At 43.5% G+C, this 16,716-nt stretch overlaps 1 protein-coding gene across 1 annotated transcript in view; it reads left to right on the plus strand.

Annotated features, from left to right (window-relative positions):
* Nucleotides 1–326: 326 nt before the first annotated feature.
* Nucleotides 327–16,716, plus strand: part of FAM184B (family with sequence similarity 184 member B) — a 124,057-nt gene continuing 107,667 nt past the window's right edge. The window contains exon 1 of the mRNA XM_081244132.1: nucleotides 327–551. Coding sequence (XP_081100258.1) covers nucleotides 405–551 — 147 coding nt within the window. The 5' untranslated portion in view covers nucleotides 327–404. The remainder of the gene's footprint in view (nucleotides 552–16,716) is intronic.

Genomic DNA, 16,716 nt, shown 5'->3' on the forward strand with positions numbered 1-16,716 from the left:
CCGTCGCCACTGAGTCCGGAGCCCGGCGCCACCCACGTGTCCCAGAGCGCCGCGCCTGGCCGGCGCAAACCTCTCCAAGGCCACTGGCTCCTCGTCGCTGAAGCTGATTGCAGGCGAAACCCGCACGGGCCCGGGAGCTGCGCGCGGATCACGAGCGGCACGTGCGGGTCCTCGGCGCTTCGCCGCAGGGTGCGGGTGCCCGCAGAGCCAGCAAGAGAGCGAAGGCCGGAGGAGGAAGGGTGGGCGCGCGGGAGCCACGCGGTGGCGCGGGCGGCGGGACTGCAGTGCCACCTCTCCCGAGAAAGCCCACACACTCACACGCCCGCGCGCGCAAGCACCTGCACACCGTGGGCATCGAGAAGCCGAGCCATCGAGAGGCTTTGAGTGCCGGACGCGTTTCAGCGATGGCTTCTGCCCTCAACAGCAACATTCACGCTCCCGGGACTTGCCCGGGCTCCAAAGCCGATGCCGGAGGTGGCGCCGGCTGGAGAATGGACTGTGATCCCGAGATGCACGTGAAAATGTGCAAGAAGATCGCCCAGCTCACCAAGGTAACGTGAGGCGCTGCAGGCCGGCCAGCTGCGCGTCCGGGGCGCCCCGGGCCGGGGAGGGAGTGCGGACGCGCCCGAGGGAGGCCCAGGCAGCATCCGAGCTGAAACTTTGCCTCGGAGGCCAACCCGGAAGGGAAGCGGTCCTAAATCTTGGTGACCTTCTGGAGGTACCATCCTAAAGCAGCTGAGAGAAAGGATCCTTGCCAGGGAAACTCCTACAACCTCCGCGCTGAGCAGGTGGTCTGTGCTCCCAGGGTGGGAATGTGAATCGAGTTGAATCAGTGCGTGCTGTGGGGTGTGTGTGTGTGTGTGTGTGTGTGTGTGTGTGTGTGTGTGTGTGTGTGTGTTTCCTTGAGGGCTCTGCTCAAGTGATAGTGCCTGGAATGTTGTGATTTCATTCATTGCCGTACTTTACAGGCGGGGAGGAGGTCATGTGGGCTATTTAAACATTTGATTCAGCAGCTTGCGTGTCACCGTAGTAAACCTGGAAGGCAGCCCAGGGGACTTACTATCAAACTGGGTACAGAGCATAAATGGGGAAGTGAACGATTCACCATTTAATTACTGGATTACAAAGGACCTCGGGAGGTCAGCCCCCCCCCATCTCCCTACCTCATCCCAGAGCCCTGATTGAACCTCCAGGAACTGTAGTGTCTTCCTTATGAAGACCAGCAAGAAGATGGACACCCTGTCCTTTGTTAGCCCCCTGCAGCTTCCCAATTAGGAGCTCCTTGTGGTAGGTTCCCCTCCTGTGCCTGTTGTGTAGACGGAAAACAACATCCCTCTCTGTCTTTTATACAAGGTCCCGAGTGCCTGAATTTAGCTAGTTGCCTTGGGGTTTCCTTTCGATCTCATAATAATTACTCCTGATAACATGCCTGCTAGTGGAACGTCCGGTCCAGGTTCTGTGTATGGGACATACTCTCTTCCCCAACTGTCTTCCTCTCACCTCCCACACCCACTTTTTTGTGGGATCACAGGCATTCTCCTCCCTGACTATTTTGCCAGAAGGAAGAGAGCACAGAGACCTAGAATTGGACACTAGCTGCCTTCTCCTATCCCTCCCATTAACTTCTCCACATTTTTTGCAAATGAGCCTGTACCCAAACAGTGATCTCTTTAGTCAAGGATGAAAGGGGGGAATGGAGATACTCCTTGGAGGCCTTGGCATGTGCTGCTTGGCACCACTGATCTAATTTGGAGTCATCCAAATAGTGACATCGACCCCAAAAGGTATTGATTTGAGACGCTGGGCACAGTATAAGGCATCTTCATCTTCAAAGAACCTAAAATATTTTTGGAGAAACAAGGTTGGAGAGAAACCTAAAAGACACTGCTCTATAATCAGTTGTTAAATTGGATGTTTCAAGTTGTGAGCGCTATAGAAGTAGAAACAAAGGATAAGTCATTATGGGTAAGAACATTTAGGAGAGACTTTATGGAAGAGATGAACCCTGAACTCAGTTTGAACTTATGGAGTGCCTACTGTGTGCCAGGCGCTGTGCTCAATATCGATGGCATAAAACTGAGTAAGATAGAAACCCTGCCCTTGTGATGAGACAAATGCATAAACAGATCATTTCAATATAATGTGGTAATGGTAGTCATTCCGCCCATTAATATTGATATTTTGGCACAATTATTATGTGCCAAGCCCTGAAGGATACGGCAGTGAAGAAAGCAGCCATGATCCCTAGTGCATAGTAGGCAGTGTTTCTCAAAGTATATTCTGCATTAGAAATCACAGTTGATTCTTATTATGTAGGGCCCTCTTTACCATTTTTCATGCTAATTGTTTAAATTAGACATTTTTAATATTGATATTGATATGCCACCTTTCTTTTGGCTACCTTTTGTATGTGATACTTTCCATCTCTTTATATTTAATCTTTCTGTAAGTTTTATTTTAGTTGTATCTCTGATAGGTGAATTTAATCCATGTGCGTTTACTGTAATAACTAACATATTGGGACTTATTCTTCCATCATATTTTGTGTTTTTCATTTACCATCCTGGATTAGTTAAATGATCTATATTCCCTCATTTTCCACTGCTGGTTTGAGGGCTTCTGGCATTATTCCTATTCTTCTCAGCCTTGTCTTTTATTTTTCCACATACTTTTTTTTTTTGTGGTACGCGGGCCTCTCACTGTTGTGGCCTCTCCCGTTGCAGAGCACAGGCTCCGGACAGGCAGGCTCAGCGGCCATGGCTTATGGGCCCAGCCGCTCTGCGGCATGTGGGATCTTCCCAGACCGGGGCACAAACCCGTGTCCCCTGCATCGGCAGGCGGACTCTCAACCACTGCGCCACCAGGGAAGCCCCTCCACATACATATTTAACTATAGTTTTTCTAACAAAGTTATCACATAATTCTTTCTCCCTACAAAAGAGCTTTGCATACTTTACCCATTTAACAGCCCTCCCCTTTCCCATCTTGTCATTGTTGTCTAGAGTTTTTTACCTTTTAAAATTTACAATCGTTTTTATACTTGAGTTTATTAAATTTACTGACATTTCACCAATTCTTCTACTCCCTATTTTTTTCTTGAATCCACAGCCTTCTCTTTCAGTTCACTTTTCTTCTAGCTGAAGTTCATCATTTAATAGTTCTTTCCATAGGGGTCTTGGTGGGATAAGAAATTCTTTGTATATTTGAAAATGTCTGTATTTTTCCCTCACTGTTGGATGGTCGTTTACTTGGGTATAAAATTCTAGTGATGGGACTTCCGTGGTGGTGCAGTGGTTAAGAATCCGCCTGCCAATGCAGGGGACATGGGGTCGATCCCTTGTCCAGGAAGATCCCCCCACATGCTGTGGAGCAACTAAGTCCATGTGCCTCAACTACTGAACCTGTGCTCTAGAGACTGTGCATGCCACAACTACTGAAGCCCGCACACCTAGAGCCTGTGCTCTGCAAGAGAAGCCACCACAGTGAAAAGCACATGCACCCCAATGAAGAGTAGCCCCTGCTTGCTGCAACTAGAGAAAGCCCACGCACAGCAATGAAGACCCAACACACTCAAAAATAAATAGATAAAATAAATAAATTTTAAAAAATTTCTAGTGAACAGCTATTTTCCCATAGCACAGTGTTGATAGTGTTCTATTGTCTGCAGATACTAATTACTGCTGGTAAAAATCCTACTGCCAATCAAATTTTCATTCCTTTGTAGATAATCTGCCTTTTCTATTGGTAGCATTTGTGTATGTGTATTTTGACATTTAGCAGTTTCATTAGAACTCTCTAGTTGGTAGTGAATGTACTTTCTGTTGAAGACTTAGGTGCTCTCTTTAATTCTGGAAAATTATCAATGATTTTGTGTTCAGATATTGTTTCTCTGTCATTGCCTCCATTCAGTTTTCTGCAACTGCCATTAGGTGAGTTAAGGTAGCCTCTCCATCCATATCCTAAAATGTTATTAAAAATCTTTTTGTGTCTATTGTATCCTGGTGAATTCCTTAATCCTGTCTTCCTATTTCCCAATCCTCTAAATAATATGTCCAATCCAGAGTTTTTCCCATCTATTAAGTTTTATTTATTTTTAAAATTTATTTATTTATTTATTTATTTTTGTCTGCGTTGGGTCTTCGTTGCTGCATGTGGGCTTTCTCTAGTTCTGGAGAACTGGGGCTACTCTCTGTTGTGGTGTGCAAGCTTCTCATTGTGGTGGCTTCTCTTGTTGCAGAGCACAGACTCTAGGCGAATGGGCTTCAGTAGTTGTGGCATGCAGGCTCAGTAGTTGTGGCTCGTGGGCTCTAGAGCACAGGCTCAGTAGTTGTGGCGCACGGGCTTAATTGCTCTGAGGCATGTGGGATCTTTCCGGACCAGGGATCAAACCTTTGTCCCCTGCATTGGCAGGCAGATTCTTAACCACTGCGCCACCAGGGAAGCCCCATCTATTAAGTTTTAGAATTACATTGTTCATTTCTAAGATTGCTGTTCTTACTTCCTTTCTGTCTGATTTTGATAACTTCTTAATTTTTATAGCTTTATTGAAGTATAATTTACATACCATAAAATTCATCTAAACATACAATTCACCATCTTTTAGTAAATTTACAGAGTTGTTGCACCATAACCATAATCCAGTTTTAGGACATTTCTATCACCATCCTTTCTATCCATTTGTAGTCAGTCCCTGTTCCTACCCCAATGCCAGGCAACCACTGATCTACTTTCTGTCTTCATAAATTTATCCTTTCCAGATATTTCATATCAGTGAAACAATACAACATGTATTTCCATCTGGCTTTTTTCACTTAGTTGCTAAATCTCAGCATCATGTTTTTGAGGTTCATCAATTGTTGTAGCATATGTCATTCATTCATTCCCTTTTATTACTCAGTAGTATCCCATTGTATGGATACACCATTTTCTGATGATCATAGTCACCAGTTAATAGGCATTTGGATTGTTTCCACTCTGGGCTATTATGAATAATGCTGCTACAAATATTACATTCCGCGCACACATTTTTGTTACTCTTGGGTAAATACCTAGGAATGGGATTGTTGGGTTGTATAATAAATTTATGTTTGACTTTCTAAGAAACTGCCAAATGACTTTCTGAAGTGACTGTGCCATCTTACATTTTCCAGCCTACTTTTCTAGGAGGATCAAGTACCAGCCCAGGCACCCAGTTCTCAAATACAGTGAAGTGCACTTCTCCCTTTCCTCCTCTGTGCACTCACTTCCCGCTGATATTTCCTCTCCTGAAATGACTTCATCTCTATAAGTTAAATCCTACTTATCTTTTTTTTTTTTTTTTGCGTTACGCGGGCCTCTCACTGTTGTGGCCTCTCCGTTGCAGAGCACAAGCTCCGCGGCCACGGCTCACGGGCCCAGCTGTTCCGCGGCATGTGGGATCTTCCCAGACCGGGGCATGAACCCGTGTCCCCTGCATCGGCAGGCAGACTCTCAACCACTGCGCCACCAGGGAAGCCCCCCCACTTATCTTTTAAGTCTCACTTTCCTCAAGAAAAATCTTTGAAAAAAATCTCACTTTTGTAATTAATCATGTATTCATTAATCACTAATTTTATACTCGTTATTTCTTTCTTATTAATCTGTTTTTCCAGAAGTTTGTACAATGTCTGGCACATAGTAGACCCTCAGTAAGCTTGTTAAATTTAAAGTTTCTGCCTATGGATTTGGTTAATATTTCTTTCATCATGCTTATCCATATGATATTATAGTTGATTTGTATATAGTATGTCCCTTAAGATAATAATCTCCTTAATTTATTCACAATCCTTTGCACCTGGTAAACACTCATTATGTGGGTTTTTTGGTTTTTTTTTTTTAATTTTTGGCTGTGTTGGGTCTTCGTTGCTGCGCACGGGCTTTCTCTAGTTGCAGTGAGTGGGGACTACTCTTCGTTGTGGTGCACGGGCTTCTCATTGCTGTGGCTTCTCTTGTTGCAGAGCATGGGTTCTAGGCACGTGGGCTCAGCAGTTGTGGCTCGTGGGCTCTAGAGCGCAGGCTCAGTAGCTGTAGCGCACAGGTTTAGTTGCTCTGCGCCACATGGGATCTTCCCAGACCAGGGCTCGAGCCCGTGTCCCCTGCATTGGCAGGCAGATTCTCAACCACTGCGCCACCAGGGACGCCCTCATTATGTGTTAGTGTAGCAAATAAATATTCATTTACACGGTGGTCCAAAGTCCAGGATGCACATTAAAATCACCTGGAGAACTTTTAAAAACACACCAGTGAGACGATAACTAAATGCAATGCCTGATCCTAGAATGGATTGTATCCTGGAGGTAAAAATACTACAAGGAGATGGTTGGGTCAGTTGACAAATTGAATACGATGATAGAGAAAATTAAAGTATTTGTATCAACGTTAAAGTTCCTGGCGTTGACAAGTATACCATGGTTATGCAAGAAAAATATCCTATTCTAAGAAAATGCACCTTGAACTATGTCTTATTTTTAAGGAGGTGAGTGTAATGTCTTACTCTCAAAGAATTTTATTTTATAAATAAAATAGAGAAAATAAAAATAGAGAGCAAATGATAAAACAAATGGGACAGAATGTTAAGAATAGGTGAATTGGGCTTCCCTGGTGGCGCAGTGGTTGAGAGTCCGCCTGCCGATGCAGGGGACATGGGTTCGTGCCCCGGTTTGGGAAGATCCCACATGCCGCAGAGCGGCTGGGCCTGTGAGCCATGGCTGCTGAGCCTGCGCGTACGGAGCCTATGCTCTGCAACGGGAGAGGCCACGACAGTGAGAGGCCCGCGTACCGCACAAAAAAAAAAAAAAAAGAATAGGTGAATCTAGGTAAATGGTATGTGATGTTCTTTGTACTAGTCTTTTTCTGGCAGTTTTTTCCTAAGTTTGAAATTATTTCTAAATAAAAGTTAAAAACAAACAAAAGGAATACAAGGCCCCGGGCTCCATCTCAGAAGGAGAGGAGAGAGAGGTGACAGGCACTGCTATTTTCTAAAGCCCCTTAAGACCTCTAATGTTCACACAGTGTTGAGAACCACCAGTTTAGAACAACTAAAGGTTTAAACAGTAGAGTGGGCACAGAGGAGTTAATTGGGAGAACAGGAGGTTCCAAATCCATTTCCCCTTAAAGTCTGTGAGATGCTTTGGTCTCGAAAGCATCAGGCATGTTTGCCCAGCCCTGTCCCTGGGCCCGTTCAGCCAGTCCCTGCGTTTGCACCTGCCCAGAAATCTCCAGCTGATTTTTCCTTTTGTAGGTCTCTCCACTTCCTCATACCCAGAAACTTTAGCATCCCTCATACCCAGAGATTCCCCAATTCCCATTTTCGGGGTGGGATGGAGTGTCTTGCTCCCCAAATACAAGTTTAGCGAAGACCCTTTTATATTAGAACATGAAAATGAGTGGGAAAGCACATGTTCCCTCTCCATAAAGCCTCCCTTGAACTGAAGGCTGACTCTTGGGAGCCCAGCCCACAAGCATGACTCCATATACCCATGGGACAACTTCTCATCTGGAGCAGTTAGAGGAAAAGTACCCAGGAGGCAATGACAGTCCTCTTAGTGACAGAAGTAAGATAGCCCTGACAGACCCTCTCCGTCACCCTTCCTAAATGATGTCTGCCAGGATCTCGGAAGACCCTATCAGGGCTACGGTGGAATCAAGTGCCTGCAACTTCTGCACATTAGTAATGCCTTATGATTCCCTAGTATTTGTGTTCTTTGCAAAGCCTTTGACATATTCACTCATACTCTGTGTGCACAGCAGTTCTGCATGGCAAGGAGACAAGCACCATCTCTAATTGAGAGAATTAATATCTGAGACCCAAGAAAGGGCCAGTATTCTTGCCTGACGTCACATTAGGATGTAGTGACAGAACCAGGGCATCCAGAACCCAGTGTTAGGTGTGTGTGTGAGGGTGAGGCTTCTTCCCTGGTCATCCTTGAGTTTCCGTGACCTCTCTCAATCATCTTTAGTGCTCTTTCCCAGGTGAGGGGAAATGTAGATCTAATCAGTGAGGCTGAGGGCCGGAGCTGGGTCTGCAGAGCTCTCTCCTTTTTCTCCCTTGTTTCTCATGGAGTGATCTGCCCATAGAAGCACACATTCTGCTCTGTCAGCCGTGCCGTCGATTTTACAGGGGTAGGTGCGGTTCTGGGAGGAAGAAATGCCCTGGTCCAGTATTGTGACTAGGTGGGTAAATATCAGGAATGCAGCCTGCCCGTGGGTATGTTACATTCTTTAATATTATTTCAGTAATGTGTTATTTTGGTCTCAAAACAGCCTCATGCCTTGGTCTTGTATTTCAATTAGTTCGTTGGAGAAGAAGGATTTTGTTTATTGGGCTTTCCTAAAGACCCACCACACAGATCTTAGGATGAATTCCGTTTTGAGGAATTTGGTAAAGTGTTATAGTAAAAATGAATTCTGTCATTGGGAGAGCATCCTCACCTGAGAGCAGGGGACCTCTGAGTTGCAGTGTAGTACTTATTTGTAGATCCTTCCTTCCTTCCTTCCGTGGGAGGTTCTGGCGGTCAGAGTCACCACTCCCAGCACAGTAGCACGACCAGACCAAGCGAACTGTGTCTCCCCACGTTCCAGAGCCTTACTGAGGTCTATGGAGACACATTAGTGGGGACAGTCATATTGGATGTTGAGGGGAGATAGTGGATTGTTTAGGGATGGGGTAGGGGGAATGCTGTTATGGAGAATAGACCCTGAGTATAAAATCAGAAATATTAAGGAAAAGAATTATAATTTCTACTCCAGGTTATCTTTTAAATGAATTTAAACTTGATTTAGCTCTAGAGGGGTGCTTCTTACTCTTATTTATACTAATAAATATAAAAGAAAATTAAACGTGAATAAAAATGAGGTCACCTGGAGAGCTAACAATTTGGGGGTTACTCTTGGAACACTCTTACTCCTCATCCCTGGATGGCTGGTATCAGCTAAAATGCTGTCTCTTCAGAGAGACTTTTCTGACTTTCCAATCCAAAGGGGCCAACCTGCTTTGTCTGTAATTGAGAAAAATAGTCCTTTCTTCCTTGGTGATTTGTTGTGAGGGTTCACTAACTTAAGGAATGTAAATGGAGCATCTCACCCGGTGGAGAGACTATTGTAAGCCTGATAGATGTTGGTTTCCCTTCCCTTGCTGAGCTAGTAGAATTGCAGAGGGACAGAACCACTGCCCAGTTGTCAAAACCGGCAACTAGGAACAAAGCCAGGCCTTCTCTGGACTGAAAGGCCAGGGCAGTGTCCCAGGCAGTAGGAGTGATGCTTACTGCCACACGAGTCCTCAGCAGCAGGCTGCCACTTGAGCCCTGTGTTTTTACGGCTTGAAGTTGTGGAAGTTTCATTGCACCCACTGACTCCCTTAGTTTCTCTGAAAATACCCTCCTGCCTGCAGGAGCTTGTGTAGGGACAGATGTTTAAACAGTTCCATACCCGTTTGCTTTAGGATTCTAGATTTGAAAACTGCAGATCTGTTTTAACGGGCCCTCTCTGTTGGAATCTTTTAATTTAACAAAGTGACGCATAAGGTGTACAGACAGCTATCTCACAGAAATCTTTTTGCCATAAAACAGGATGAAGTACACCTTAAGGTGGGTGTCTTTGAACCCTACTAAGATGCCTCTACTTTTGCGTAACCATTCTGATCTCTGCACTTCCCCCCGGCCTTGCTCCAGTCCTTTCTCCACACAGCAGCCAGAGTGATAACGAAATTGAATCATGCCCTCCTACACTGCTGTAGAATGTTGCAGCTGCTTTGGAAAACAGTCTGGCGATTCCTCAAGTAATTAACAGAGAGTTATCATATGAGCCAGAAATTCCATGCCTAGGTATAAACCCAAGAGAAATTAACTTGTACACAGTATTCAGAGCAACAATATTCATAGTAGCCAAAAAAACGGAAATAAATGAAATGTCCATCAACCGAAGACTGGATAAATAAAATATGGTAGAAAGTACAATGGGGGTAGTGACTGAGGGATGCAAGGTTTCTCTCTGAGTCATGAGAATATTCTTCAGTTGACTCTAGTGATAGTTACACAACTCTGTGAATATACTGAAAGCCATTGAATTGTACAGTTTAAATGGGTGAATTGTATGGTCTCAAGAATTATATCTCAGTTAAGCTGTTAACATTAAAAGAAACTAAAACAAACTGAATTTTCTCCTATTTGAATCCAGTTCTGAAGCAAGTCCTGATGACGTTACCCCATAAATGCAATGAGTCAGTCCACCTCCCTTCTGCATTTCTGCCTCCACCCTAGTCCAAGCCGCCTTCCCCTCTGGCCCCCAACCCCTGCTGCGGCCTCCTCATGGTCTACCCTTGCCCCCGCTCACAGCAGCAAGAATTACCTTATACAGTATAAACCAGAGCATGCCATTCTTCTGTTTAGAACCCACAAATGGCTTCTCATTTCACCTGGAATAAAATTGGTTCACCTAAAGTAAATTCTTTAATATGGTCACTTGAGGTGGCTGCTGTCTACTTCTCAGTGTCATCTCCTTGGCCACACTGGCCTTCTTTCAGGCTTTCAGATGTGCCAGGCTGGTGCCACCTGGAGCCTTTGTCCTCGTGGTCTCTCCAGCCTGCTCCTGGCTTGGTTCAGATGTCTCTTCAGGGAGGGCCTCCTTGCTCACCTAGGCCATGAGATTTCCTCAGCTGCATCTACTGTTTCTATTTTTTTCCTCTATCTGTTAATCTATTTATGGCCTTCTTTTCCCCACTAGGGAAGTTCCTTGGGGACAGAAATTTCTGTCTGCTCTGTTCTCTCCTATGCCCCCTGGTGCCAAGAACAGTGCCTGGTTAGTAATCGGTGCCCAGCAATTGTTCGTTGATGGACTAAATGAACAAAATGCTTCCTGGACCTCCCACAGCTCCTAGGATGAAATAGCACATTTCAAACACAGCCTAGGTACAGTCGTCTTATGGGAGAGTGGGAAGGCTCCTTTCTCAAGGCCAGAACTCAGGAGGTGTTAGCATCTAATTTCTAGTTTTCTGAGCGCAATGGAGAACTGGCATAACTGACAAATAAGTGGACATCCCCCAGCCCTCCCAGGCCAACATCTGACTTAGTCACTCCCAGCACCTGACCACAGACACAGGGTTGGACCAAACTTGGCGCCTCCATGTGGTCAGATCCACATTCCTTCAGAACACTAGAATTACGAGGTAAAATAAAAACAACGGTGACCAATCCTACACAGAAATCACAACCATTTTAGAAAAATCAAGAATACGGAGAAGTAAAAAGAAAAAGATTTTAAAGTATCCCCAAACCCATAATAACTACAGTGATACAATAACTAATACCATTTTTTGCAGAGCCTACTATCTGATTTCTCATACAAATATAGACATGTAATTTTTTTTTTTTTTTTTTTTTTTTTTTTGCGGTACGCGGGCCTCTCACTGTTGCGGCCTCTCCTGTTGCGGAGCACAGGCTCCGGACATGCAGGCTCAGTGGCCATGGCTCACGGGCCCAGCCGCTCCGCGGCATGTGGGATCCTCCCGGACCGGGGCACGAACCCGTGTCCCCTGCATCGGCAGGCGGACTCTCAACCACTGCACCACCAGGGAAGCCCCTAGACATGTAATTTTTAAAAAGAGAGTTATATCACACATAACTATTGTGTTACCTGGGGTTTTTCCCCTTCACAGTAAATCTAGAAACCTTCAACACAATTTTTAATGGTTGTATCAATAGTCCATTGCATAAATGTTGCATAATTTAACTTCTTTCATTTATGACACACTTACTGAGTGCCTTTTATGTGCCAGGTAAAATCTCTTATCTCATGGACCTTTCAGAGAGAAGTAGAAAGAAGCTCTCAAATACAATAGAAGCCCTCCTATTCAATGTCATGTGAACATTTTGAATAATTGAAAATGAAGACTATAAAAGAAAAAAACCTAACATACATAACTTTTTTAACTTAAAACAGGTGTCAGCACTGAGTTCCAGTGGGCAGGTGCAAACAGTTGTTAATTAAAGAAGGGAGGGGATGCAAGACAAGGGAGGAACAGTCAAGAGAAACAATAGTACAGCCTTGGGGCAGGGTCCTGGTTCCCATCAAGGGATACACACAACAATATCTTTGAGCTGTTTTGCAGAAACTAAAACCTCCACAAGGTGGGAGAAGTTAACTGTGTGCTGCCCACAAGCAAGTAGACCCAAGACTTTTTGGAACCAGAAGGTTGATGATATTGACTCCCACTTACCTCACCACCAACCAATCAGAAGAATGTCCACCAGCTGATCATGCCCTCTTTGAACCATTACTATAAAACTTCTCACTGTACCCTACAAGTTGGGACACACAGTTATGAGGGCATTAGCCTGCTGTGGCCCCTTTTGCCTGGCAAAACAATGAAACTATTATTTTCTACTTCACCCAAAATTAAAAAAAAAAGGGTCAGCAAACCATGTCCCAGGCCAAATCAGTCCGCTGCCCATTTTTATATGGCTTGTGAGTCAAGGATGGTTTTTACATTTTGAAAAAAAATACAAAATAAGAAAAATATTTGGTGGCACATGAAAAGTACATGAAATTCAATTTTAGTGTCAAAATAAAGTTTTATTGGGACACAGCCATGCACGTTCACTTAGAGATTGTCTCGGGTAGCTTTTGTGCTAAAATGGCAGATTTGAATCATTGTGACAGAGACTGACGCCTAAAATAATTACTGCCTGGCGCTTTACAGAAAAAAAGTATGAGGATCTCTAATTAAAACATGTGGGTGAACACTCATTCACTAATCATTTCATGTGAGGCTCAGTTTCAATTCTTTGGGGCGGCCTGCTGATTGACATTTACCTTATTTGTCTTGTATAAACTACAGCTATAGTTAGTGACCTTTTAACTTATCTTCCAAACTGAGACACTTCTGAGAATGAAAGGGGGCACTAAACCAGAAAGTGCGCTGAAACAACAGGTGTAAACAGGGACTGTCCTGGCCTGACCGGATGTAAGGTCACCCTGCCCATGATGCATATGTACCTTTTACCATTTGGGCGTCTTTAAAGTGGAGAATGAGAATCTAAAATACACGTGGAACAATCTGAGTTCAGAATCCTTCTAAACCTTTAAAACTTTTCACTTCTCTGTCACAGCTAATTGAATACCACGTTTTTTCTTTTTTTCTCTAGCAACTTGCCTTTATTGAGTCTTTTCAAAACATTCAGTCCAGTTTTCATTGGAACAACAATGTACTCTTTACATTCATATATAACTGACCTAATGTAGTGTTAAATCACATAATTATAATAGAAAATAAACTGGCACAGACAAGTGACAATTAGTGTGAGAAGTGTGGTGGCTTTCCAGAGGAAGGATGAAGCGTATTAAGTTATCACGTGTTTGCTGAATGGAGACTGGTTAAAAGAGCTTCTACTGTTTTTATACAAAAATAAATACAATTTTGATATGCTACCAAGTAGGAAGTACGAAAACATTGAACAACCTGAGGGCTCAAGAAAGGTTCCCTGAGATACGTAGGGACTATTATTGGTAGACTTTTGGTTGATTCCAGTTTCTCATTGTTATAATCAGTACTGTGATGGACATTCTTGAGACTCTATCCCTGCATTCTTGCTAGATTATTTCTTTGAGACAGATTTCCATGAGCAAAACTCACCTTAGTTACAGGTAGATTCCCATAAAGAATATCAGGAAAATTGGAAGAAAGCGACCTGGAAAATATTTATCTATTAGTTAAAAACAAATCTAATAGGGAGTTCCCTGGTGGTCTAGTGGTTAGGATTCGACACTTTCACTGCCGTGGCCTGGGTTCAATCCCTGGTAGGGGAAATGAGATCCCACAAGCTGTGTGGCACGGACAAAAAAAAAAAAAAAATCTAATAGGGGCTTCCCTGGTGGCGCAGTGGTTGAGAGTCCGCCTGCCGATGCAGGGGACACGGGTTCGTGCCCCAGTCTGGGAAGATCCCACATGCCGCGGAGCGGCTGGGCCCGTGAGCCATGGCCGCTGAGCCTGCGTGTCCGGAGCCTGTGCTCCGCAGCGGGAGAGGCCACAACAGTGAGAGGCCCGCGTACCGCAAAAAAAAAAAAAAAAATCTAATACACAAAGATGTACGGAGACCCTTACTTGTTAACTACAAAACTTGCCATTTTAAAAGGCACTTACTACAAATCTCTTCTCCTATAATCCGAACACTGGAACGGTTCCGTGGGAGCAACACTCATAGTTACAGAGACAATGGTGTAATTACTTTCAAACTAGTGGCATCATAACAGGCCCAGCCTGTCAGCTCACATTACGACTGTTTAATTGACCTATTTGAAGTTACTCACTATATTCTGAGCCTCCAGGGTGAAAGGATACACCTGGAAAATGCTCCCAGGTTGCTCAAGGCATTAGAGAAACAAGCAGCTCTCTCACGGCTCAGGGGCCCAGCAGAACCAATAAACACACCGGCAATTCTCCCTGATCTGTCCCTGATCTCAAGAGGAAGCCTTTCTCTGAGCTGTGGAACCTTCAGAATATGAAACAAAGAACTGCTTGTGAATCTTTGATGTTATCATCAGGAATATTGTTGTTCCCAGCCTGCTAAGGCAGAAAAATTTTCCTGAAAAGATATGCCCCTGCCTGCTGAATCCTGACCAGCTAGCATATAGCTTTACCCCTTGAACTTCAGGCTCTTGTTTTGTTAAAATGCAAACCCAAGAGATTATTCAGTCTTTTACAGCTTTGTGCTAATTGTGTACTTGGCACTTGCTGTCTTCTCTTGATAGTAGCTGAGGTAGACCAGAAACTAGCCCTGCAATACATATCATCCCTGGAACCTGTGAATGCTACTTTATTTGGAAAAAGGATCTCTGAAGATTAAGCATGTTGAGATAAGATCATCTTGTATTATCTGGGTGGGCCCTAAATCCAGTGACAAGTGTCCTTTGAAGAGAAAGGCAGAGGGAGGTTTGAGACAGAAGAGGAGGAGACACAAAAGAGGTGAAAGCCACGTGAAAATGGAGGTAAGGGTTGGAGTTATGCAGCCACAGGTCAAGGAACACCTGGAGCCACCAAAAGCTGGAAGTGGCAGGAGGGAGTGTGGCCTGCATTCACCTTGATTTTGAACTTCTGACCTTCAGGACTGTGATAGAATGAAGCTCTGTTTAAAAAAAATAAATAGGTTTCAGGTGTACAGCATTATAATTCAACACCTGTGTACACTACCAAGTGATCACACCACAAGTGTAGTTGCCATCCATCACCATAGAGTTGACCCCCTTCACCCTTTCACCCGCCCCCAACCCTCTTTCCCCTGGTAACCAATAATCTGTTCTCTGTGCCTATGAGTTTGCTTTTGTTTTATTTTGTTTGTTTTTGTTTTTTTAGATTGCACATGTGAGTGAAATCATACAGTATTTGTTTTTCTCCATCTAACTTATTTCACTTAACGTAATACCTTCAAGGTCCATCCATGTTGTCCCAAGTGGCAGGATTTCATTCTTTATTATGGCTGAATAGTATTCCACTGTGTGTGTGTGTGTGTGTGTGTGTGTGTATCCATCTTCTTTATCCATTCATTCATTTATGGACACTTAGGTTGTTTCTATATCTTGGCTATTGTAAACAATGTTGCAGTGAACATTGGGGTGCATATATCTTTTCAGATTAATATTTTCATGTTCTTCAGGTAAATACCCAGAAGTGGAATAGCTGGGTCATATGGTAGTTCTGTTCTTAATTTTTTGAGGAATCTCATACTGTTTTCCACAGCGGCTGCACCAGTTTACAGTCCCACCAACAGTGGGTTCCCTTTTCTCCACATCCTCACCAATATTTATTTCTTGTCTATTCAGTAATAGCCATTCTAACAGGTGTGAGATGATATCTCATTGTGATTTTGATTTGCATTTCCCTAGTAATTAGTGATGTTGAACATCTTTCCATGTGCCTGTTGGCTACCTGTATGTCTTCTTTGGAAAAATGCCTATTCTGAGCCTCTGCTCATTTTTAAAACCAGGTTGTTTTTTTGTTGTTGAGTTGTATGAGTTCTTTATGTATTTTGGATATTAATCCCATATCAGATATATGATTTGCAATTATCTTCTCCCATTCAGTAGGTTGCCTTTTCATTTTGATGTTGGTTTCCTTTGCTGTGCAGAAGCTCTTTAGTTTGATGTAGTTCCATTTGCTTATTTTTGCTTTTGTTTCCCTTGCCTTTAGAGTCACATCCACAAAAACATTGCTAAGGTCCATGTTAATGAGATTATCGCCTATGTTTTCTTCTAGGAATTTTATGGTTTCAGGTCTTACATTCAAGGCTTTAATCTATTTTGACTTAATTTTTGTGTATGGTGTAAGATAGTATCTAGTTTCATTCTTTTGCATGTGGCTGTCCAGTTTCCCCAACACCATTTATTGAAGAGACTGTCCTTTCTCAACTATGTGTTCTTTGCTCCTTTGTTGTAAATTAATTGTCTATATATGTGTGGATTTATTTATGGGCTCTCAATTCTGTTCCATTGATCTGTATGTCTGTTTTTGTGACAGTACCATATGTTTTGATTACTATAGCTTTGTAGTATAGTTTGAAATCAGGGAGTGTGATACCTCCAGATTTGTTCTTCTTTCTCAAGTTTGTTTTGCTATTTGAGATCTTTTGTGCTTCCATACAAATTTTAGAATTATTTGTTGTAGTTCTGTGCAATACGCCATTGGAATTTTGACAGGGATTGCATTGAATC

The sequence above is a fragment of the Mesoplodon bidens genome (genome assembly GCF_964165515.1).
Source record: "Mesoplodon bidens genome assembly, chromosome: 1".
Lineage (NCBI taxonomy): Eukaryota > Metazoa > Chordata > Mammalia > Artiodactyla > Ziphiidae > Mesoplodon > Mesoplodon bidens.